We start from the raw sequence: 26,851 nt of genomic DNA, 5'->3' as shown, positions 1-26,851 counted from the left end.
GCCTATTGCATGTATATCACTGACCTTCTTGAGACCGGAGTACTCTGTAAAGACTCTTTATACTGTGTACCAAAAGGGGGGAGGGGGATTCAGTCTCATCAAAACCTTATATAGACAAGTTTAAAATGATGAACCAGGGCAATTGAATCAAAGTTAATACAGACGTAAAAACAACAAAGCAAGCTCTTGTATATCTGCCCCGCAAGTAGGAAATGGACAGGAAGGCAGAAACTAGATGACAGGGCATGCGAGCAGCTAATTAACAATCAACTGCCCAGGTAGGAAACAGGTGGTGAGTGCAGACACAGGTTGCCGGCAATTAGCCCCGTAATTATCTCGGCAATTAGATCTCGGCTGGACACAGGATAAACAGTAGCGGTCACCAGAGTGGAGGTAGGACTGAACCTTAATTTAGAACACATAATGTAGCAGTCATTTGAGAACTGATAAACCCAAACAACCCTGGAGGCCGAAGTTTGTACCCGGATTAGCTGAATCCTTTCCATCATCTACCTCATAATTAGTCTCATCATATGGTGTTTTAATGTCTAGAGCTATTGTAGCCATTTAGCTAATAAAAAGATAATCTTATAAATTAGCAAGTACAGAATTTCAAAGAATTTGTACACTTTGATACCCATGAATAAACGAAAGATTTTCACGATTCTTATATGTCAATATGCAAACTTCAAATTAATTAATTGGCTCACTGAATCTCAGTTCATGTGTAATACATCGTATGCATGAACATTATGTACATGCAGTAAACAATACTCTCCATTACATTTCCATACAGTGCTGTATTGAAATACAAAAGGTATAAAAAAACACTTGTTTTATTGACTTCCAAACAAGATGGCAATAAAAGTGAAATTTATTAAGGTTATCAGTTTTCAGAGGTAAACAATTCCCCTTTATGTAATCAGTATCAAAATAAAAGGAAACATTATTAAAATTACATGACATTAAGGTACAGTTTATTGAGTCCCACAAGATTTCTAAATTTTTAAAAAGATTTGTTTTCAGTCATCAACTATTACGTCACTTTATTTTTAAAAAAGTTGAAAATAAATGCTTAAAATTATAAGCCAATTTTTACGTAAATAAACTTTACATATTGACTTCATAAATGCAATGAAAAAATCTCATACTAAAATCAAGTCAGTACTTGTAAGAAGAGCGCTGTTCTTCAGTGAATAATCATTAAATTTGCACCAGAGTCCATAAAATTCAAATGTTACCCAAACCACTTCAAAAATCAAGCACATCAATGATGCGCTAAAAGATAACCCGAATCACCAAAAATTTAGTTTTAAATTGCCTGCTCACCAAACAACCCAAAATTGCCCAAAACACCTGACATGACCTCTCGATCAAACAAGATATTACTTTACATGATTTGACACCTGGAAACTTGGCTTGAAACCCACACTAGATTGTTATCGAACCACCTTCGTTCCAAATATATTGCATGATGAGCCCCAAAAAGTTATAGCAAACTTTCCTCATTTACAGAAATATAAGACAAACGATGGTGCCGATTTCATCAGTTAAGTACAGCGAGAAGTCGATATGTTATCGTGACAGAACAAACGAAACTGGAAGTTCAAATGTAATACTATGGTGGGTTTTTATTACTTTTAATGCCTTTTCGCCACTTTTTGTCGAATGTTTTTCTTCAAATATTGGTTAATAATCTGTACTTAGGCTGTTTGTGTTCGATCATTACCAACCTAGAGTGACACAGAAGAAACTAGCGCCCATCTGTTGCTATTTTTAACCAATCAAACAAGGGGAATAACTCAATAAATATCAAATGCAGACGAAAAGCAGATGAGCTAAAAACCACCCCAGATGTAAGATAACAAAATAATGAGCTAAGATTACATAAACTGACTCTACGTTTTGAATAGTCATTGCTTCGAGAGGGAAATACTGTCACTTAAACATTTCATATCTTTTTTTAAATGTATCATTGCCGAATTTAGGGTAATGGGATCATTAAACTGTGATATTCTATACCTAAAAGGTTGTTTAAACATGCTAATTTTGAAATTTCAAATCCCCTTTTGAAAAAAAACTGCTTTGGGGGTTGAAAAATCTGTGAAATAGTTAACTGAGGAAAAAAAATGTTTGTTTTTCTATATTGTTTCATGATAATTTTGAAAACTAATATCCGCAACAAGACTGCTGAAGGGGATGAATTTAAATAAGAACTCATCACAATGATATAGAGAACTGAGTGGAACTTTGTCCAATTTTCAGTATAGCTAAATCATGCACATTTCGAAACTAATAATTCAGGGATAAACATACTTTTAAGGAGGCAAAAACATCACGGAAATAGTATGTTGGGTGAAAAACATTGTCTGCTTTTCACTGATTTTTTCTGCTCATTTTAATATTCAAATTCCTAAACAAAAAATTGCTTTGGGGTAAAAAAGATCATTTAAATAGAGAACATTTTTTTCTCGTTTTGCCAAAAGGCTGATGACCCCAGAATGGCTACAAGATGAGTTTTACAACAAAGGGGAGAAATGATAAGGCGATGACAAACAATAATGTGATTTGTATCAAATACAATGTATGGTGAATAATAACAATGGAGATGACAATGAATATGACAGACACAATTCACCAATATTGACGACATCTCGACAAATCTTAAATCAATACACTTTTATTATATACACAATACTTCGTCATTGGAAACAAATTACAAGCAATTTGGAGACCACATTAAGATAAACATTTTACTACTTAAAAGCCTACAAAAAATATAAAAGTAAATCATAACACCCATTTTCTCCCTATTTTCCTCTTGCTTCGTTTGATACCCAACAAAACTCTTATAAATCGGCTTATGTCAATGTCCTAGAGATGTATAAAATCTTGACGTAATGCTATTACCCCATTCTTTGAGGAAAGGTTATGGCAAACAATTACAAAATAATCTAAATTGAATGACAGAAGTAGGATGAGACAGGCTTAAGTTTTTCACATTTCTGAGACAATCATAACGTTTTTCAACATATCTCACTTCACCAAGAGCTTTGGTCACAAACCTTATTAGTCGAGCCATCCCAACTCCGCCGGTTCCATTCCTGGTGAGTTCTTTCTGTCGGCTGAGGCAAAGTCTGGAAGTCAGCGGTGTGTGACCGCACGTGATTGGCCACTGATCCTGTGAGCATTTTCAGCCGGTTCCCAGGAGCGATTCCCTGCTTTCCTCGCAGAGAACACAGCCACCAGCCCTCAAGGCCACCAGTTTCCTGCTCGAGTACAGTAATGACATCCCCGCGTTTGAAGTCGAGCTCGTCCTGTGACTCTGCGACATTGTCGTACAACGCCTTTGCCAACAGTCTCTGCTAAAATGATATAAGAAAAGTCACATGAATAATGGATACTTCAAAGAACAGAACTTTTCTGCCTATCAAAACAATTGATCTTCAAAAAATTAAACATAAAAAATGATACAAAACTGAAAAATTCTCAATTATACTGTCAATTCATCAGCAAACAAATGAGTGTGAACACCAAATAGTTAAAATGGCTCGCCATCTGATTGTATTGAGAGTCAGTAATAACTTTTTTCATTGTCAGATTTATCAGATAACTATACCAGTAATAGGTTAATTCATGTCATTATGAAGTACATTTTCTGATATTTACACAGCTTTTCTGGCCTACTTATCTTCAAAAGTATGAAACACAAGAAGGTTGAATGACCAAGGATAAATGAGTAATTACAGAAATGGTCGAGTTTGCCCGTGATGAACTATTTACATATATCAAATTGGCCTCATGTTTTAAAAACTCATTTCAGCTAAAATTTGTATCATGTATTTATCACAACGATGATACTTTAAACACTCAATGATATGAAAATAACACCATCATTAGAGATTGTTATTACAGAACTATTTTTCGACCAATCATGAACCAGACATGCACTCCAACTTAATATTTCCTGTAGCAATTTTGAATCATTTCCTGCGCATTATTTTGAATATGAATATAAAAATAATGAGTCAATTTACACGCGTATCTACAAGTATTTTTCAGCAATTCAAAAGAAGTCATTACAGTTTGCTCGGCTTTTCACTAAAGTCCAAGGCCTATTTTTTCCTTATTTCAGGAGATTCATCTAGTCCACCTATGAGAGGAATGTGGTATCAAAGAATCTTTAAAGATAGCCCAGAAAGTAAACATTTAACTAACAATTCATTGGCCAAAAAAAATCATTTCAAACATTCCTTACAACTACAAAGTGTGTTTTAAAAAAGTGCATATATAATACCAGGACTAAGACATTCTCCATAACCGATGATATCAAAATAATGGTAAATAGTATTGTAAACATTGATGTTATTTCGATCATAGTTGTTATATGCTCATATCAATAGTCGACATCTGTCCAGTGATTCAATATTTCATACCCTTAAAGTAATAGATCATATCCTGAATAGCTTCACATCTTCTTGTCGGCGAATGCCTATCAAAGCATAATTGGGCTCATCGATCTTTAGATTAATTTTTGATCTTTTTGAATGTAGTCCAAATGTTTCTATTATACAATTTGAATCTAGCCCAAATTTAATCATAATTTGATTATTATATAAAAAGGATAGAGTGGGAGGTGCACATACCACACATAATTTCACAGCATTGCAAACGTTGATACCCTCAATTAAACGTAAATGTCAATACTTCTTGCAAGGTCAATGACTGATCAAAATCCTGAGAAAACTCCAAATGCTCATTTCCTATGGGTGTGCTTTTGTATGTTGATGCTTACCACCAAATTCTACATTTGAAAGCATAGAGGCTGGCATTTAAATGACATTTCTAAAATGCACATGACTTTTATAACCTTTATTTTGTGAAATATTACTTTTACCACATCCTTAACAATTGCGTGAACACAAATGAGTGGCAGATGAATCTGCTATTTGTCCTGCATGCCACCCAGACAATATAAAAGGCTAGACTCAGTTTACAATTTGTCCCCAATCTAAATTTCTAGTGACTTTTACCCCTTATATCTATTACATTCTTCTTAAGGTTTGGGCTGGGTTAGGCAGAGTTATTGTTTGGGCTAGATTTACAGTTAAGCTAAACGCCAATGCTTGCCAATTGTTGTTTTCAGTAGAACAACGGTCATTTCTCAACAATTCCTTAAGTGAGAGTCATGGCTCTTTCTATACATGTGCGTCGAGAGAGTCATGGGTCTTTCTATACATGTGCGTATTGTCTCTGACATGTACCATGTTTTCATAAAATCTTGAATGGTTTCCGAGTATAATGGTTTACACATTGACACTCTATGCCACCATCGAAAATGACACCATTGCCATGACAATAACTCAACTTTATTTCTTCGAAAAACAGACTGCTAAAAATAGTGTCAGACCAATTGTAAAACCGCTCCCAATAAATGAAAGGAGAGGCACCATATTCATAACTGCTAGCAAAGTAAAAATCTGTTAAACAAATGCTCAAAGACCTTTACTGTCCATCAAAACTTCAACTAGCCACAACATATTTCCAACTAGCCTCAACCAATCGGCAATCATCCACAGCTAATCAGCAAATCGGCAGCTAAATGCGTGGAAATGAGGTGGAACAATGATGATACACTACTGCATGTGTCCAATCAATCATCTTTACATGTAGAAAAGAATACAAATTCAAGGGAACTCATTCTTGTTATAGTATATCTGAAAGTTAAACTAAATGAATGGAGTCCATTTTGTGCAATGCATTTTATAACGCCTGATATACATTTATGACCTTTTTTTCCTTTTTTTTTTACAATGTTTAAAATCCTTTTTTATTTAGTTTTGAGGTTTATTATTTAGCAAGCATAATACATATATCCGTTGCAACATGTGTAACCGCAATTAGGAGATGAGCTAATTTTACGAAAGGTGATTATAAATTTTGAAATATTAGTTTGTTGGAATTACAAGAAAACTGACAATCCCTTTTTATTTGAAAGCATAATAAAAGCAGGATATCAAATGCAATTAATTAAAATTATGACACTTTATGTATGACATTGGCTTAAAAAGGTATTAATTGTTTTATCCAATTAAATAACTACACAACAAGCTATGATATGGCATGACGGTTTTTCTCATTAGTCAATGTCATCTGTGGACAAGAAGTGTGTCGAAAACAGGACATCTTATTGCACACAAACGACCTACACGCCTAACACATATGTACATGTCATAAAGCCAGTAAAAAATCTATCAAAATCGTAACAACAAGATATGCGTCAAAACACAACAATTCATTACCATCGGAATGTTGACAATTTAGGTGTCGTATAATTCAATGTACGTCCACAATGAATTAAGTGATGTCACACTTATCCCTTCATGCAAATAGATTACCATCAGATTATAGGTAAGCATAATAATGAGACCATTGGGTAACCTAGATGAAATATATACAAGCCTTTTTATTATTTTACCTTTATCATATTTATGTAACAAGAGCACAGCCAGCTGATGCCAATGCTCATATTTCTTATCCATTTAAACCAGGGACATACCTCAACAATTATTGAAGGGAGTTACTGGCCCTGCTGTTCAAATTATAAGAAAAATATCTTTAGAGTATATATCAAAAACATGAACTTCGTTCTTTAGGGATTTTCAATTTTGATACTGAGTTTAAACATACTGATTATCATCAATAAAATCACAAATATTTATGTAACCTAGTCTAATTAAGGGTCATGTAATTTTCAAATATCTCTATTCAGAAGACAATATTTTATGATTGGGTAAATGATAACACAGACATTGACCAAATCTGCAAAATCTATAAACCATGCACAAACATTTATATTTCTGCCATATTGGGTAAAGATACAATCTAAAAACACTGTCCCACTATTTCATAATAGTGAAAATAACCAGTAATGGGATAAATGATTGAAGAGCTGACAAAAATGATACAGAAAGAGACACTTTTATCTAAAATGTCAATATGTAACACCGGTCAGACACACTGTCGACATGGTGTAGAATTGGGGGAAATTTTTAGTTAAAACTTTGTTTTAATTTACCCTTTTTTTAACGAAAATTGATCTGCTAATTTTAGTTCAAGTGTCATTATTTTCTTCATTATAATCTGTAACAAACCAGTTTTGCCACATCCTAAAATACTTATCAATAATAAAACAACCTTTAAAATAAAAATTAAAAAAAATATATCAATAATTTACTATTTCAGCAAATCAAACTTACCATCATTATCCAACTTATTTGTTTATATCCAAGATGTCATTGTCAGTCTTGTATGTAACCATTATCTTTGTCACACCGGATTAATCTTCATAAATCCAAAAGAACAACAATTTAACATTATAAATCCAAACAATCACACTGACTGTGTCAACGTCTTTGTAAAATACACAATCCTAAAAACGTCTTTTCAAAATTATTCTCAATTTTAAACACTTCACAATTTACATCACTTTATGAATCCAATTACAGTGTACTGTTAAATGAATTATCTGATCGATGAACGTCTGTCTGTTCCTTTCAACAATCTTCAACACTGAATACCAAAAAACCACAAGCTGACTGTTTTAACCCTCAAGCAAAACTATTAATAGCTGTAAAGAGGTTTATGTTTAATCTGTTAGGTAATTATTATCACATTTCTTCCTTTTTGTGTACATAGCCTATCAATATCAATCTTCTAGATGTAATGCAGAGAGTGCAATAAAAATATGACTAGATTCTGGCAGCTCCACAATTTTCAATTATATCAACAAACAGCGACATAGCAGAATTACGCAGCTATTTTTAAAACATATACTATAGGTAACATTGCCGTCACAACATAGGTAATGTTTAAACTTTAGAAAGTTCAACAAAACATGTGAAGCAATCCAATTAAACTTCACTTGTGCGAACCATGCACATAACAACAATGTCCACTAAATGGTCAACTCTCCCTGACCTCAAACAATTAAAGTAACCCCTTCTTTACTATCCAGTTGGTTTTAAAACTTCTCCAATAGTTTTCTACTCCAATCTGTGTCTCTCACCTGCTTGAAATGCAGCTAGTGACACAGATCAGGAGCACTGTCAATGTTTATGTTTGTAAGATGCCTTCTGATTGGTTGACTGCTGTGAAGTAGACAGGTATACTGAGCTGGGCACAAACATGATGGCTGTGCACTTTGATTATTGGAATGTTTTGAACAGTGTAGTTCACAATCAATTACATAAAAGAATGTTAACTAAAAACAGGACTCATTAATCATTCAAATAATGACACAAAAGAATTGAAAACCATGCTGATTATAAAACATGATCTTCATTGTCTGATTTTTGTCTTGATAGTTACACAGGATTATCAGTCGGAAGTGACTAAACTACTAATTTAACCTATTTTCATTATAATAAATACAAATGCAATTTTTCTCTTTGTTAGGCAACACTCACTGTAATTGGAAGGAATCACCTCTCCCCCCATCAGAGTTAATCATGGCCAAATATAAGCTTCATAATCCTATACCAGCCTGTATAGTGTACCAAAATGTCCACTTCATCATATTCTAAAGCTAAATATCCAATTCACAAATACAAGATATGTGTTTTTTTCTACCCAACCTTGAACAATGAAATAGTGTAAAGTAAATAATGCTTAATAAAAAAATGCAAAAAAACGTACATGTTGCAAACACAACAAAACCAGATCTTCCCAAAGGAGGGTAAACAGCGCCAGACACAATTTGAAACAAGGAAAATCATCCGCAGACGCAGGTTTTGGATGTTATCTTGGCATTATCAAGGTACATGTGCACGATTCTATCAAAAACACACAAGAAAACATTGCTGATTATTTCAGCCACAATTACTAGAATTTCTATAAATGTCACAATGTATTGCATGTTGAGAGATACCCAGAGTAAAACAGAAACAGACAGTAGTCTGCGTTTCCCTTTGCTGAAAACATCAACAGTCTTATTAAGTGTTTAAACAGTAACATTTTCAGGTTGAGTTGAGACCAAATTACAGAAAATAAAATGTTATTGAACAGTGCCTGGGTTCTGATGATTTTGTGACAAAAATTCACAGACTGTAATAAACCTCCCTCTATAAACCTCCCTCTAGGTACAATATATTCAAGGGAGTACTCTAAACTTACGAGGGTGGTACCTGGTATGCAGAAAAGTTTGGCATTAATTGGTACGCTGCACACAGATTCTAAAATGAAGGAGTGTTTGGTACGCCATGGTGAGAGGGAGTTTCACTCTCCCGCGATCAGGACAACACAAGAAAAGAGGTAAGAGTACTTTAGTGGTATAGATGTCTGCCTTCACCCGGGGGATTATGGGTTTGATCCCCACCATGAGACCATTATCTTTTGCCCCTCAAAAAGGTCACCAGTTCTTGTTTCGCCCTTCAATACCTACTCACAGCGTATTCACAATAAAGCCAAAATAAATTGGTATAAACTAAGTGCAACACAAACAAGAAACTATTCTGGCAAAAAATATGAAATTCTGTGAAAAGCTGGCAGGCTTTGATTACATAGGAATTTTGCAGGAATCTAGATTTAATTTTTACAGACATGTCTCAGATTTAAAGTAGCAAATGAAAATGCTGACATGCGCAAGTTCTGTGCAGAACATTAACAACTTCAAAGAAAATCTTGGATGTTTTAAATTCTTTACTAATTTTACTGTTATTTTCACATATCTCATAAGACCAGATCCTGATGTTAAGTGTGATCTTAAAGAATCAATTTGGTATCAAACTGTAAGAAATAAATATGATTAATTAATGTATAACATTGATGACAGTTGCTCAAGATTTTTCTGGATATGACGTTCGGATATAAAGAGAAGCTGAAGGAAAAAGACAAATATTCTGCCCGGACTCCCTCAACAATATACAAATATGTGCATAACAATCACTACCATTTCCATCAGTTGAAATCAATGTCATTACAACAACATAATTCTAAGCACCATCATCAGGCAAGAATGACAAAAACATTTAACTTGTGTTTAGCTTCAGCACAAGAATGCAGGATACAAGTGCTGCCTTAAATAGGGTCTTGGGTTCAAGCCACACTTGAGAAACTGAGGAACTTCTCTTGGTGTCTCAAGATATAAACATTGGTACTGGATTCTACCCAGAAAACTGACACAAGACTGATTCATATCTGCTTAAAGCTGTCTTCCAAATTCAGCTAAATAAGCAGTTTAATATACTCAAAACTGTACAACCAGAAGTATAATGATGTTTTCTAATTCTTCAACTTTGTGCAAGCAGAAGACAACATTTTGCATGTCTGTCAAAAATCAGACTCTGGTTTCAGTTTATTGCATTGCAAAAATTCCAAATCTGCCTAATTCTTTGTCTAATAGTCAGAGTTTTTTTTGCATGAAAAGATTTATTTTAGTAATCTGCTGCAATTCTTGGCTCTTGGAATGGAACTTACAATGCTGCGCGAACGAGGATTATATTTATTGTTGATAAATATTCACATCCTTGGGATTTATTTATGCTTTTTTTTCTCCCCCCTTTTAAAGTAATACCACCAACTCTAGGGTTTTAACCAGACTAATAACTGTATTGCGCATTGAAGGACTATAAGGGCAGAAGGGAGGATCAAAAAAAGGGCAGACCCCTTCTTAAACTGACTAGCTAAAACCCTTCCGCTGTTATTATTTTCTAAGTCGGCGCTGGTTTAACTTGATTACAGAGAAAACCGGAAAAATAGTGTGCCCAACAATCTTAAGCACTAAGCATGCACTTTGAAAAAACGGAAATAATTCATTGAACTCAAAACATAAGAGTTAAACCTCTTGAAGCAAACCACTTATTTTGATATTTTTTGCAGTTTGATCTTTTTTGAAGTATGCATAATAACATATATGATGCATGTTTTGCTCAGTTATCATAAACAGAAAATGATTTGAAAATTTTACGATGCCTATTTCTTATAAACATATTGAATGGTCGATACCCACGAAAGGTGGAATTCATAATGATTTAATCTTAATTCTTAAGTTTAGTACTTAATGATAGCCTATGTGCAATTTCATTAGCTTAAAATGTAAGTTGTTTTCTAAGTGAGATAAGAGAGACTAAAAAGAAGATAAACGCCTATGCAATGTACTTGTTCCCCACAATTTCTTCTTTAGATATTCACTACATAGACAAAATTCTTTTCTTTAATAAGGCAAGATAATTAAATGGTTAAATATGAAATTGATCCCATGCTTAAAACAATGATAATCATGTACCATGTTTATCAGCAAAAAGAACTCTCATTAATTAACACTAATCAAGCGTTCCTTATAGCCTACACCCAAATCATTGGCCTGTCACAATATGTCAAAGAGTGTGGAATAAATTTCAATCTATGGTCCATTTCCAGCAATTTGATATTCACTTATAATTAGGTGCTACTTTTTAAACAATAAGATAGTGTAAAACACGTCATTCTGATAAAAAAAACTTGCTACAATTTAATAATCACCATGGACCAAACTTCAACATTACAAGACAGTTAATAATATTAATCAGTTAAACTAAAAACTCAGATAATGTCTGAAATAGAAATTGCTTCTACTTAAGGGAAATATCCCGTATGGATAAGCTGCTTTTCCCCATTCAATGACTCACACATTTGAGGCCCTGTTAGTTATTTTATCCAGATTACATATATTAGTCAAGTGACAAATGTAATCAATACTTTGATTTTAAATATGTATCCATATATAAATTTCATTTGGATCTAAGCAAGGCAACACAATGGACCTCACAAGTGGTTTTAAAAGGACTTGCTCGTGTTTTGTTAAATGCACTTTTTCAGGACAAAATAAAGTGTCGCAAATCATTATGAGTGTTAAAGCTAAGATACTTCAACAAATGTTGATATATGGTCAAAAATGTCTTTGGAGTCCACAATATCGATCATAAGTCTTAAAAGTTAATTATCAGTCAGCTTATGCAAAAGTCCTTGTGGGCGAGCGGTTTTGTTGTCAAGTTTTTATTTTTTCCTGACTGTACTGGCATGGTTTTGCTCCCCACTTAAACCAGGGTATAATTTATTCTTGTACAATTGTATCTTTTATTGCAATTTCGGTATCAAAAAGTAAAATAATTATAATATAAGTGTTCTTAGATGCATTTCTGTGAAAAAAACTTGATCCAAAAACATGAGCGAGTCCCTTCAACAGTAAAAACTATAACAATGCATATACAATGTTTATATAAACAAAGAGTTACCCAATCCACCGGGATGTTTCCCTTTGACTAAAATCTGCAACATTACTTAAACTGCTTTGTTTATTTTTTATAGCCTATAAATAGTAAATGCATATTATATACAGTCTATCCTTTGATATTTTCAACATCAGAGAGCTATACCTGGTGTATGATAAGCCAACTGGCTGTATGATTATAATTAAATAGGAGGTATTTTTAGCTCAGACATTCCCTGAAAGAGCAGATTAATAACATACATTATTCATAATTTCTGTGTTAAATTCTAATTTTTTCATAATTTAAATGTTTTGAATCTATAAATACTGTAAAAAGGATAATTTATTATTATTTATTTATTATAAGCTGTAAAACTGCACCTTTTCTATCTGCATGTCATTGTAAAAACTATAAATGCATTTTTTATCTCATACTTTTAAGATTAAATCTGTGTACATGGAGATAAAGATATGTATTTGAAAGCACATATACAAAGCCATCTAGAGATAACTACAAAACTGAAAAAGCCACAACCCAATATGAGTAATACATATCATTTACATATTACAAAGGAATTCAATAAGGAATCTGTAAAATTTTGTGTAGATATGAAACTGTCGGAAACATAAGTATAATGTACAGTGACATCCATGAAAACCATATAAGGCATATCATAAAGATGTTAACCATTTAATAAGATAGGCTTATCGAATATGAATCCAGACTCCTTATGAAACTACATTCCGCACTGCATAAGCGCAGTATGCATTTCATTTCCCCCCACAATATGCATATACGTCCCACTTAACATTGAACAAAACCACAGAAATTCATTATATTCAGTCATAAATGTACTTTTATGGACAAAAACAGCACATATAACTGCTACATTCATCATTCTTAAAATAAACATTTTGTTGAACAAAAGACAACATTTCTGTTTTAATTGCAGTAGCAACTAAAACCTTCTGTACTCTAATTAAATAGCCCTAAAACTCTTGTAACTATGTGTGTGCAAAAAAAAAATTACCACTCAATCTGTACCGAAACTATGGTCATAAATATGTCACATAGAAATTTAACTTCTTAGGGAAATGCATGGAAATTACTTCTGGTGGAAATACCAACTGATAGAATTGTCAGCTAGTGGAAATAGCAACCAATGGAATGGTCAGATAGCGGAAATACCAACGAATGGAATTGTCAGCTAGTGGAAATAGCAACCAATGGAATGCTCAGATAGCGGAAATACCAACCAATGGAATTGTCAGCTAGTGGAAATAGCAACCAATGGAATGCTCAGATAGCGGAAATACCAACCAATGGAATTGTCAGCTAGCGGAAATACCAACCAATGGAATTGTCAGCTAGTGGAAATACCAATCAATGGAATTGTCAGCTAGTGGAAATACCAACCAATGGATTTGTTTGCTATTGGAAATACCAACCAATGGAATTGTCAGCTAAAGAAAATACCAACCAATGAAATTGTCTGCTGTAGGAATACCAATGGAATTGTCTGCTGTAGGAATACCAACCAATGGAATTGTCAGCTAGTGGGAATACCAACCAATGGATTTGTCATCTAGTGGAAATATCAACCAATGGATTGGTCAGCTGAAGAAATACCACCTACAGGAAATGTTGGCTAGTGGAAATATCGATCAAATAAAGGGAATGTCTGCTTGTGGAATTATTAAATGAATGGTTTTGTTTGCTAGTGGAAATATAAAATGATGGGAATTGTCTTCTAAATTTCAAATAAAGGGAATTGTCTGCTAGTGGAATTATCAAATGAAGGGAATTGTCTGTTTGTAGAAGTATCAAATGATAAACATGTCTGCTATTTTAACTGTAGGAAATGTCTGCTAGTGCAAAAACCAACTTATTGAAATGTCCAGTGGCCATTGTCTACTATTTGAAATAGCAACTGATTCAAATTAAAATTGTATAAAAAATGCAAAAACTGAGAGAATATCAACCAATTGGTTTTCATAGCTTCTTTAAGGATGTTTTCCTTTCTTTTTTCATTCATGAAATTTATCAATAGATATCAGTGGCACTGGCAGAAAAATAAAACATTTTAATAATAATCATGGCCTAGACTTTACCTGAGCCAGTCAATTTCTCTCTAATTTCCAACATATCATTTCGGTGATAAAAGTGACAGGTAAATACAATAAATTACATCTATTTTACAGCCATTTCCACTTATCAAATTACTGTATAAATGCCTTCTAAATTACAATGAATACATAGATTGTCAACAGAATGTTAATTCTCTTGTCCCTATGTCTGACACTGGGTCTGGCAATGTTATATCAAACTTCAATAAACACTACAATACAAACGGACTAAAGTTAAACATCCCTTATGTTTATAAAATAACTTGGTGGGCATAATATCAAAGAAATAAAAATATTTACTTAAGGTTGCAGACTGTAATTCCGTCCTATAATATAAGCCTTGTATAAAAGCCAAGAAACTGTCGGGCAATTGTTTAGAAAGGGGACCGTTGAACAAAAGCAGTCTTGTGAAGGTGACAGACTAAGTTTGACGGCATTGAACTTGAGTATTATATTCCTGAAAGGGGACAGTGTAAGGATTCATCAACAATAGGTTAATTCTTGTAATACAAAATGGGTAAATTTAACATTTTTACAGACCATCATGTATAATGTGTCAACCAAATGGGTGGCCCTGAACTTGAGCGAACATGCCATCATATATCTAGAGACCTTCCTAAGGGATTGAGTTCAGAAAAATAGGCAATTTTGACATTAGCCCCGGGGAATTTTAAAACATTTAGTAAGAATGTCAATATCTTATACATATCATATTTCTGGAGACTGCCTAAGGGGATTTTGACATTAGCTGGGGGAGTTTTTAAAGCATCTAGAAAGTGTGTCAATACATGCCATATTTCTGGAGACTGCCCAAGGCAATTTTGACACTAGCCCAGGTGATTTTTAAAGGATCTAGGAAGTGTGCCTATTTCTTATTCATGCCATATTTCTGGGGACCCCCTCAGGGGATTCTGACATTAGCACAGGGGATTTTTAAAGCATCTAGAAAGTGTGTAATATCTTATACATGCCATATATTCGTAGACAGCCCAAGGGGACTTTAACATTAGCCAAGGGGATCTTTAATGCATCTAGAAAGTGCATCAATAACTCATAAATGTCATAAAGGGTTTTGCTCACAAAACAATGGCATTTTGCCCTGAACTAGGACTGTGAAGATTGCCATTAATCGCTCCGGCGCAGGCATTTTTGGCGCATTGTACCTTTAAAAAAATTTTTATAAAAAAACATTCCTTTTTTAACTGATAAGCATGTACTGTATGGAGTGTTAATGTTGTAAGAAGTTGTATTGTACAAATGTAGTTTTATTTATATTATTTTTTTTTATTCTAGGGAATATTCATCCCAATCCAGGATACCGAAGTATGGATCAAAATTAAGATGGATTCACCCCATCCAAGATTATGGAATGCTTAAGAATCATTCTTAGAAGGGACAGTGCTAGGTTTTATAAACAATAGGTTTGTCTCATTATAAACTAAGAAAAATTCATGTCATAATGTCAGTTATGTACCACTCCAGGTGTTGGTAAACCATACAAAAATACTAAATTTAGTATTATAAAAAGTAAATTTTAGGCTTTAAAAAGTGCACTGTACAGAAATGAATGCAGAATTCAATGGGTATGTCTTTAATGTATGTATGCAAGAACATTCATCTCAACAGCTTAAGAAGTTAAATTTTCACATCATAAATCATGACGTATAGTGCATTGTTTACAGTGATGATTAGCAAGAATTCAAGATATGAAGCTGCTTTGAATCAGTTTACAAACACCAGTGATAACACTCCAAGATAACCTTCAATCTTAAAACCCAGAAAAACAATTTAAGTGTCCCGAAATACAATTGAAGATTCCTGCTAGGTCATGTCCCTACAAGTTTATGTTTCAAATAGTTAAAGCACCTCCGGATTCTGTGATATTCTAAAGCAAATATTGACAACCATAACAATCGCGGCAAACTATGATAAAGTGTCTTAAGCCATAAATACACTGTATATATACATCACACGAGATGAAAAATTTCATAAACTTCGAATGACACAGTCTTGACATCATCAAATGGAGATGTATGTCATAAGACATCACAGATTATTAAGCATATGCAAACAAAATATTAAATGGCTATATGCTATCTCAATAAAGGACTATCTGTCTATGTACAAACAAGATTTGTTGTACAGTTCTGCCTTTTACCCTTAGGCGTCATATAATATTGTTAATATATTTTGTACTAATTTCTTTTAGCTTTATTGTGACGAAAGCTGATCACTCGTGGAGTCCTGCGGGTATTGACCAGTACTGACGTCCATCTTGAGAGGCCATGAGAAAGTACCACTGATGTTGATAAAAAACCCAACCTTTTGGGTGTGAGAGGCAGATATTGTTAATATTAGACTGAAAACCCTTTTTTATACCCAATATTCAAGGGGTTTTAAGGATTGCATTTAGTTCACACAATGGTGGTACTAAAAGTTTGGTTATATTTGGTACGCTCATGACTCTCAAATTTTGTTTTAATTCTTAAGTATACAGAAATCTGGTACATTTTTATGGAATATTGGTATAACTCAAAGGATATGTTTATTTTATTAAACAATTTAAAAGTGACATATAAAACTGAAAGTGCACTGCTTTTTTAAATTAAATGAATTAAAGGAACAATAATAACCAATGGCTAAGAGATTATTTAGTGTACCAAGCAATCATCATTATAATATACAGTTGCTTTTGAACTAATGTGTTACACTGTGTGATGGATGTTTTTATCTATTTATTCAGGTTGCAGATTGAGGGTCCTTAAACGACTTTCCGTACCATATTAAGACCTACTGTATTAATATATCTCAGTAGGACATTTTGATAGGCAGATCAGGTAGTAAATAATCCAAAAATGACATAAAAACTTCACATCCAAACCAGGGGGTAGCGACCCTTTCTGAGGTGGACTTTTCTACTGTCACTTTATGCAGCAAAATTATCGGCACAAGGTCAAAGTTGAAATAACGACAACAAAGATGGACACTTGGATATCAATTAAAGGGATGATTTTCAATTATTTTCTCAATACGGTGTGGGTGCTCTTAAAAAGTGGAATAATAAAAGGGCGCTAAGGAGAAAGTTAAGGGAACAATAGGTTTCCCAACAGGTAACAATTCTTGTGGGCTGGTCCAGTGAATAGGAGTCAAATTTCTTTTGGTCATGTTTTCACCCTTGTAAAGTCTGAAGTGAAAGGAACGCGAGGCAAATGCCTTGTAAAGTCTGAGGAGGACAGACTGAAATGAGCCCTTGACCAAATGTCATGTCAACAAGTTTTAAATAAGCCAATAAAAGAGCCACTGTGAAGACAGAAATCAGAAAATAACACCTAAATGACAAAGTTCACAAACTCAAATTTTAGCAAATGTCATAGTCATGACCGAGACATTTAAATGAATATCACAACCTGGTTCCCCAAATGACAGTTGCAATTTAAATAGTATAATTACAGTCTTTTATGGCCCAAATCAACGATAGTAACATCTAGTAACAATGCATTATCTGTTGTTAGGCTCAGCGGCAGTAGGACAGTCTTGCTTACTAGCTTTTATAGTTTGCAGAATAATGCTCTAAATACTAAGTTTGTCCCAAATTATTAGGTTTAAAGTTTAGTAACCGCCATTTAAACTGGCCTGACTGTAAAAAACAACAGGGTAATTTCAGTTTAGGCTAATGTCATACAGTTGAGATTCATTGAAAGACCTTTAACCAGACAAATATAATACCAAATAATTATAAACCAGTTAGTTTTATAACCATTTCTCCTATTAGTGCTTACTTATTCTGATTAATGACTCTGATGTCTGACACTAAAACGGTTATTAAGTGTATGTCGACATATAAATGGTATTTTTGTAGGACAATTTTAATGCCCCGTTACTTTCTTAAAGTTTGTCATTAGATAGATGTTTTTTTATATCTACTAAAACAGTTTCATTAAAAAGCATTATCATCATGCTTCATTAATTATGGCAGTCTCTGGAATTTTGCTTTGGGACTCCAAATATTGCTTTGGGACCCAATTTTTTGCTTTGTGACTACAACTTTTTTCTTTTGAGGCCTTTTTTGAAAGTAATCAGAGTAAATAAAGTAAAATGTGTTACACTTTTTTCAGAATGTGTCTTTGAGGCTAGCACTTTTCAGATTCGAATGAGAACCTTGATCAGGAGCTCTGGTTTTTCTAATTTATCAAAAAACTCTTCCTCAAAACAAAACAGAATCTCTAGTTAAGAGACTGATCTGTAGCACAGCTGACTACTTCTGAACTCAAGCAGTAAATTTCTAAATTGCATCGGGGTACCTGCTATCCATAAAACAGTGCTAAAACTCAAACATAAAAATGAAATAAAACTTTTTAAGTGCACTTGAAAATCTTCATCAGGAGAAGATGATCCAAAATGTTCAAAATCTTAGAAGTAATTAAGTTGTTTCGTCTTTTGTCTATGATTTTAATTAAATCACCACCATACATGTAGCTGGATCGAGATACACCAGCATTTTTTTAACACAACGAAGCAATCTGGTGTTCTTGTAAGATATAGAAGGTTTTTAGATATCATAATATGCTAAGAGTAAGCAATTTTATGACTGGTCCATGTAAAAACATAAAAAAACAACAATTTTAGTAGATAGCACTATCAAATTAAGGGGGGGGGGGGGGGGCGCACTCGGCCCACGCCCCTTCTTAAATCTTCCAAGTTTACTTTTTAATTTCTATATTGGAGAGAAAAAAGTTATAAAATATGCTAAAAATGCACCATTTCCAACTACATAATCCCCATGCAAATAGTTTATGCCATATACTTTTGGTAGGGGTGTCAAAGGGTTTTGCCCTTTAGTTACGCCCCCTCTTACACCAATTGCTGGATCCTACCCTGCATAGACCTTTTTGTGGATGTTATTTTAAGCCAGAATTTGCAAAAATACTTCCTGATAATTTGAATCAAGATTTCATTGGTTTGAATTTTGGCTCTAAACTATCCAGGTGATGTGACTCCATGTAAAATGGGGCAGCATGCAGTTCCCATGAAGAAAAGGCCCTTTAATTAATTGGTATCATAGAAAATGGTACATAAATGAAAAATTGATAAAACAAATACTAGAGCAACAACAAACAATAACAGCAGTAGCAACAACACCAGTAGTGTCAATGTCATGATAGCCAAATTTGTTACCATTGCCACTTTGACGTCTGCTTTGGAGGATCGGAAAACCCAATTGTAATATGCCTTCTATATATCATTCTATATAACTTTGTTTGTATTATAAGCTAAACAAGAGGACTTTACCAAACAAAAGACCAATCTTGAATAACACAAAAACACCTATCATTTGATCATATGCCATTTTAAACCCAAACAAAAACCTCCATAATGTGGGCAAAACACTGCATCCATTGAAATGTGGATTATATCAAATTCATGGCCATTATTTATAGTGACGTTATCAAATAGTGGCCCTGCTGTTATTTTATCGATACCCACATGTACATGAATAGATACCCACATGTACATGAATATCCGGACAGATATCCATCAACATTGTTTTACTCATAATATCAACATAAGTAGCAACTTCCAAACAATGACCCCAAGATACTTATCTCTTTATAGAAATATGTAAAACATAATCATGATTTGGCTATAATAATGAGGCGGGCTTCCTGGCATTATTTTGTAAATGTTTAGTGAGATCTTATCTGAAATAAACAGTAATTTACACCAAGTTTAAAATGGGATAGGTACTTTGAATAAGTATGATTAGTTAACAACTATGTAGAAGCTAAACTGTATAAAGATTGGATTACAGAAGTACTTCATAAGATTGGTTTTCCTCCATCTGATATTGAACGCCATACAAAATTCCAAAATGACTACTTCCTTCACAAAAGTGTTAACAAACTTTCAATTTCAAAATTGTTTTTATTTCATCATTTTGCTGATGGATTGTTGTGAATTTGTGGGTGTATAGTTGTCTTTAAGCATAGAAGTCAAATTCAGCAATATGATAAGCCCCATTTCTAATAATTTCTCAATAATTTTTACTTAAAAACTGGATTTTATTTTTCGCAATTTTATCACCATTTTCACAATTCTAACGGCCCTGGCCCTTATTCACAAAACAGTTACTGAAACACTGTATGAACATTTCAAACACTCTAATGGTTTGTTTTTGTTTTAAACATATCTCTTGCTAGAAAGAAAACATCACCAATGTACTACAGGACATGCAGTGACCATTCCTATTTTTTAGAGCTGAGGGTGTAACTCCTCACCCTCCTCCCCTTGCATATCAAACACCCTTCATTTTCTACCAAAATATTTTGTTACAAATAATTCTAAACTATTTTGGGAGTTTGCATATCAAATAATGCTATTTTTTTGCATACCACGCTCCCCCCTCATGAAGCATGACTGCTCTTTAAAATTCCCCTGAATATCACATACTCAACACAAGGGGGTGGGGGGGATTAAACTCCTCCATGCTCTGTGGTAATTATATCACCAGTTGAAGGAAACATTTCTGTAAATCAAATACTCCAGAAGTGTTACATTACATCTCAATTTCCTAACAGGGCAGATCCATTTTGACTCCATCTTGACCTGAATGTCCCATAAAACAAGATACCCACTTGATTGGGTCTTTCCATTATTACAAGGAAATCGAAACTAGGGGAGTAATTTCCTTAACAAATTGGTTATGCATATTATTAATACAGGCATCAAAAATGTTGTAAAGACAAAAGAGACCATTTCAGACAAGTAATGATGGCTCTGACAATGTAACCCCTAACAATAAACCCTAATAGCAATTAAGTAGTCTCAACAGATTTGCTAGGACTTGAATCATCTGAGTATTTATTGCTCTGCAGTGTAAAGAAGGCATCTCTTAGGACAACAAACCAGTCAGTGTGCCCCAGATGATAAAGCACACTTACAAGTATCAAATTCAGTTCATTGCAGATATATATGTTTAAAGTTCAATTTCTTTTTCCTAAATTTCATATAGCAAACATTACATCCTGCACTATATAATATGAGATGTACACATAATGTTTTATTTTGGTTTCAATAACTAACGAAAGCCAGAATAAATCAAAAGTTGGTTTGTTGTTTCAATTCCCACAAATTTATGTGTAGGTTGGCAGGTATTTTTTTTATTCTATTAGGAAAAACTTGTTTATTCCGTAAAGGAAAAAAAAACGAAAAAATGTACAAAAAAAAAGGCTAACACCACTAATGGGTTGTTGGTATCTTTAATAGAGTTGGTTGGGCAACACCAAACAAATTATTTATTGTGGCCAAAATTACGACAAATATAATAATATACATCATGTACATTGTTTAGACTGAAAAAACTTATAAAGCCTGTATTATAGTATAAACTTTTTCTTTCCTGCCAATTTATATCCACATTATCAAATTCATGAGACTGAAAAAAGCTCACCTGCTCCACAACCATCATTTTTCTGTCAATCACTGGTCCAAATATTCCAGCAAAGTAAAGTCCATAATCATGGATCTATCTTTTTAACATCCAATGTCCAAGTCTATAAATCTAAGGTCACTCATTTACAACATGTATTTAGGCACTTAGGTCACACACACATCATGTATATATAGCCTCCTATCAAAGTGTGGTATCAATTAAACATCAATTAGGTCTCCAATGTTAATTGGTGTCAACATCTACTATCTTCAAAATCTGCAAACCACACAATTGCTTGCCTAAATGTGCAATCAAATTTTCACTGCAAATAAGTAACTGTTATATGCTACGTCAAAAACACTGAATGTCCATATGTATGACTAATTTAACCACATTTATCAAAACCCTGACCTTAGTGATTAAACTCAGATTAAAAACTGAACGATTTTGTTTACAAAATTCTAGTGGATGTACACTCATTCAGAGCAAGTCATAAAATACATGAGTAAACATTAAACCATCCAGTTGTTCTAATCCCACCTACCTATTAAGATATAATAAATACCAAGCACGAATATTTATAGATTACAGCATATACACCACCACCACCAAATACGAAATCAAATCAAATTCAGACAGCCTACAATTATGATAACTGACAAGTTTAAACCTCAGTGAACCTCCGATTGCAATTCAAATCCACTGCAACTTATCTCTTGTCAATTTTCAAGGATCTGTTATATCAATGAGACCTTTCTTTAGCCCAAAAGTTGTCACTTGATTTTCTTTATGTAGCAATGGGGGAATGGTCACTTGATATAAAAGTATGATCGTGGCCTCTTATAAGGCAGTTAAAACATGACTTTCCAAATATGGAATGTTAAAGGCATTGTTATCTCCATAAAAAACGTGATACTAAGTATATATATATAAATGTACATTTTTTGATCTCCATAGTTAGGATCAAGTTTCTCTGTCATGTTCCAATTAGAAACCTGGAAGAAAAAGAATACTGCTAATACTTATTTTGCTGACACCAATTGTTTTTAAATAGAACAGTCACGTTCTGCAGTAATCTCTATACATCACTTTTTTAAAGGAAGATTCTAAGTTCTTGTCCATATTGGAGGCTGAAACTCCCCCTTTTCGTGTTCGGGGTTAAGCAGCTTTACTGTACTCAAGATTGTGGTATTCGGTATTCAAGACAGTGGTACACTGTACTCAAGAGTGTGGTACTCAATACTCAAGAGAGTTATTCAGTACTCAAGAGAGAGGTACTCTGTACTTAAGAGTGTGATACTCAATACTCAAGAGTTATTCAGTACTCAAGAGAAAGGTACTCTGTACTCAAGAGTGTGGTACTCTGTACTCAAGAGTGTGGTACTAAATATTCAAGAGAGAGGTACTCTGTACTCAAGAGTGTGGTACTCGGTACTCAAGAGAGTGGTATCCATATTCAAAGAGAGTGGAACTCTGACGGTTCTCAAGAAAGTGGTACAAGGTACTCAAGAGAGTGGTACTCTGTACTTAAGAGAGTAGTACTCAGTACTCAAAAAGAGGTACTTGGTATTCAAGAGAGTGGTATTCAGTACTCAAAAGATTGGTATGTGGTATGCAGAAGCTAAAATTTTGACATTATTTGGTATGCAGACATGCAGAGTTGTTTAATATTATTTGTAAGGCAGGGATTGGGTAAAAACTGAGGAGTATTCAATAATACTAGCATGAAATGCTAGTGAAAAGTCTAACAGCTAACACGAAGCTGAGCCATAGCTATTTTTCTGTTGTAGATTTTCATTTGATATTTTGTAAAGTAATGGGGGTTATTTGTATTCAATTACAAAACTAAATGGATCTAGAGCAGTGCAAAATTTAGAAAATCAAGAAAGTCAGTCCTTCCTAAAATTGATACACTTCAGAATTAATTTTATCATTTTTTGGTTGGTTTTCAAGTGTTACATAAATACACATACGGTGTCTCAATTTCACACAGTTAACCACAACAAATCAGGTAATATATGTCACCATATTTGTAAACAGGGTAATTAGATGAGTTATGATTTTCCGATCACGTCAATACGTTTATGATACTGACGTACAGTAAACGCTGACAGGCAGAATCAACTACATCACCGTCATTATTCAAATTAGTAAAGCCCACAGGCAACAATTAGTAACGGAAGGTGCAGTATAATTTACTTTTTTAGGTGAAGTCAAATGGAATTCACTGACACATATACGGTGTGATCAAAATAATAAATATGAAGCTCAACTCAACTCAGTTGAAATGAGTTAAGTTGGTATATAAAGCAGAGCTTTTTATTAAAAAGGACATAGTTTTTTTATTTATAAAGTTTCAAAAGGTCTGTCCATTTATTTATTTTGCTTTATTTTTCTACTAAGGTACAATGGCAAGTTTTGACACAAGAAATTATATTCTCCTATATTACAGTTTTTTTTCAACCATTTTTTAATGGAGCCAGAGCCCTTGAGAGTTGTAAAATAGTGTCAAAATGCCTAAAATTATGAATAAATTTAGTATATTTCAAACAAAGAAACAGAGCAAAGCCCCAATTAAGATCCTGGGTTTGAAGATTTTTTGCGAGAAAACAACTGTATTCAATCATATTTGAACTTGTTAACTTGCTAAGAGTTTGGAAATTATTCTTGATTTTTTCTGAGGAATATGAAATGTGGATCCAATTTTGTAGATAAAAGTTAACTATTTGGGATTGTGGAAAATAGGGTCCCTTTTTATTTGTAGAAAAATACTACATTTCTAAGATTTAGTCAGAAAAGGGAAAAATAACTGGCAGAATCAGTCAGAGGTGATGAACATAACAACAAATATTATTATTTAAACATAATAAGAACCTCTCCAAGACTGTTTTCAACCCTTGCCACATAAACCTGAAAAAAGTTACAAGACAAAATAAATGATCACAAACTGCATTTGCTGTAAAGATTATGGAGGACAACAACATTCCCCAAAACCATGTTTAAAAATAACGGTTTTCATGAAAACCTAACTTTTTATACCATGTTAATCATGTTATTTTTTTAGAAGTAGTTCATCAGTCTTGGGGACCTACATGTATATAATTATATCTTTTTTCCTCACTATCTCCAACTGATTCTGCCACCTATGTCCATTAGATGGAAAGCATTCCTGTCTTTAAGTGCAAAATGAGGGGGGTCCTAAAAGCAATATTTGAAACTTTTGTAAAGCATTTAATCAGAATCATTTACTGATTAATCAGAATTTTATTTCTTCACGTTAAAGAATAAAAGCTAAAGAAAACATAAGGTGAGATTAGAGCATTTATAGATTATCCCGATATGTGTAACAACAATTAATGTAAGTCCTTGCATGGCCTTTTGTGCAGTTAAGTTTACAGTAAATCTCTAATCCATCTTATCTGATCCAGATCAAACAACCATTGTGGCTTTTTTGTTAGCACCAATGATTAATACACTGTTTGTATACCAAACTTGGAAACAGTAATTAGTTAATACCTTACACAGCATCACTTTATACTCCAAAGCAGATTATAAGTTGACGGCACCAGAAATCTCAGAATCGCCCATTCGTGAAGAATTACAGGCAGTACACACTAGGGTCCACTTCATCTGCAAAGTTGTATATATGTTTTTAACATTAAAGTATGTTGTTTTTTTCAATAAGGTCAATGAAAATAATGTATTTTGGTAATTGTTAAGTTTTATTTCATATGATTGAAGAGACACTAAAATTAGGTAAGTGACTTAAGAAGTTTTATATATACGGCCCCTGGGACTTAAATACACCTTTTAGTTTGTATTTAAATTTGGAGCTGATTGGGCAAAAGTAGATAGTTTAAAGATATATTTGCTCGATAAAAATCAGTACTTGTTTCACTAATGAAAATATCAAAGACTTTGCACTACAACCCACAAAGTCAACTCGAAAGTTTTGAAAATAAGTTGATTCTTGACAAGCTAAGAAATCAAATACAACATGAACCAAAGTAAACAATTAGGTCTTGTGATTGCTAATAAAAACAATTTACCAGGTCTTATCAATGATTAAGTCTACTAATTTAGTTTTTAAGTAATTAAGTATTGTTTAATTTGAGGTCAGTGATACCAGCAGTTTTCATTTCAAATCACAACAGAGGTGGGGGGTCCATGGGCGACCACCGTCTAGACCACGGGCTGGCAATGCACCGATCACCCCCTGGAATAGACAAGAATTGAAGATAACATGAAACGATATAAAAAACCTTAACTTAATACACAAATCTCCCGCATTTGACCACATAACTTTATAAAATACCAACTAACCAATGAAGTGGATCTACCACTTGAAAGGTGTAAAATATCTCTTACAAATAATCAACTGTGAATGATCACATTACATGCAAGGCCTGCGATATCTAATACAGATTAAATTTTTGTATTAGTTAATGTTTCTTATTTGAAAAAAATCATTACAAGGTGGTTTACTAGTGGGCTGGCAGATCACATTAGTTTGATTAGAGCACACTGACACACCTCTATCTGCCCTTTAACAGTTACATGGATAAATATTTTTGGTATCAATGTTGATTTACATTTTTATGGGTACCATTATTCAAATACAGCGCCAATTTTTCTAGTTCATGGCCAGCGTAAATCATAATTGAGTTTTCTTATCTTTCATTATAAATTCACAGGGTCATTCAAAACCAAATATAGTAGTTGTTAAATAAAGCTTCCGTATGTACAATAAACTCAGTTTTCAGATTGTCTGTATTAAAACAAATAGTCTAATACAGCATTGTATTATATTTCATATATACATTATTAATTATTTTTGATTCTGTACAACAACAATCAAAATGATCATAGGAACGCCCTAAGTCCATATCCCCAAGTCCAAAAACCCCGGATCCACGACACTGAGTCCAAGTCCAAGACCCCTAGTCCAAAACCACGAATTCGAGACCCGAGTCCAAGACCTTAAGGGCCAAGACTCCAAAGCCACGACTCAGAGTCCAAGACCTGATATGCATGACTCAGTGTCCAAG

General features: G+C 33.5%; 1 protein-coding gene across 5 annotated transcripts in view; it reads right to left on the bottom strand.

Moving 5' to 3' along the window:
- Positions 1 to 25,346, bottom strand: part of LOC128243211 (breast cancer anti-estrogen resistance protein 1-like) — a 45,393-nt gene extending 20,047 nt beyond the window's left edge. The window contains exons 1-2 of one of the 5 annotated variants that reach the window (XM_052960815.1): positions 25,320 to 25,346; positions 3,066 to 3,365 (exon numbers count right to left, since the gene is read on the bottom strand). In XM_052960815.1, coding sequence (XP_052816775.1) covers positions 3,066 to 3,365; positions 25,320 to 25,331 — 312 coding nt within the window. In that variant the 5' untranslated portion in view covers positions 25,332 to 25,346. Of the gene's footprint in view, positions 1 to 3,065; positions 3,366 to 7,259; positions 8,095 to 21,821; positions 22,389 to 25,319 lie in introns of those variants that run through there. The other 4 variants (XM_052960813.1, XM_052960814.1, XM_052960816.1 and 1 more) reach the window with 4 other exon arrangements.
- Between the last annotated feature and the right edge of the window lie 1,505 nt (positions 25,347 to 26,851).

The sequence above is a fragment of the Mya arenaria genome, chromosome 8 (genome assembly GCF_026914265.1).
Source record: "Mya arenaria isolate MELC-2E11 chromosome 8, ASM2691426v1".
NCBI classification, from domain to species: Eukaryota; Metazoa; Mollusca; class Bivalvia; order Myida; family Myidae; genus Mya; species Mya arenaria.
The sequence above is the reverse complement of the archived record's forward strand: the minus strand, read 5'-3'. Positions and strand labels throughout refer to the sequence as shown.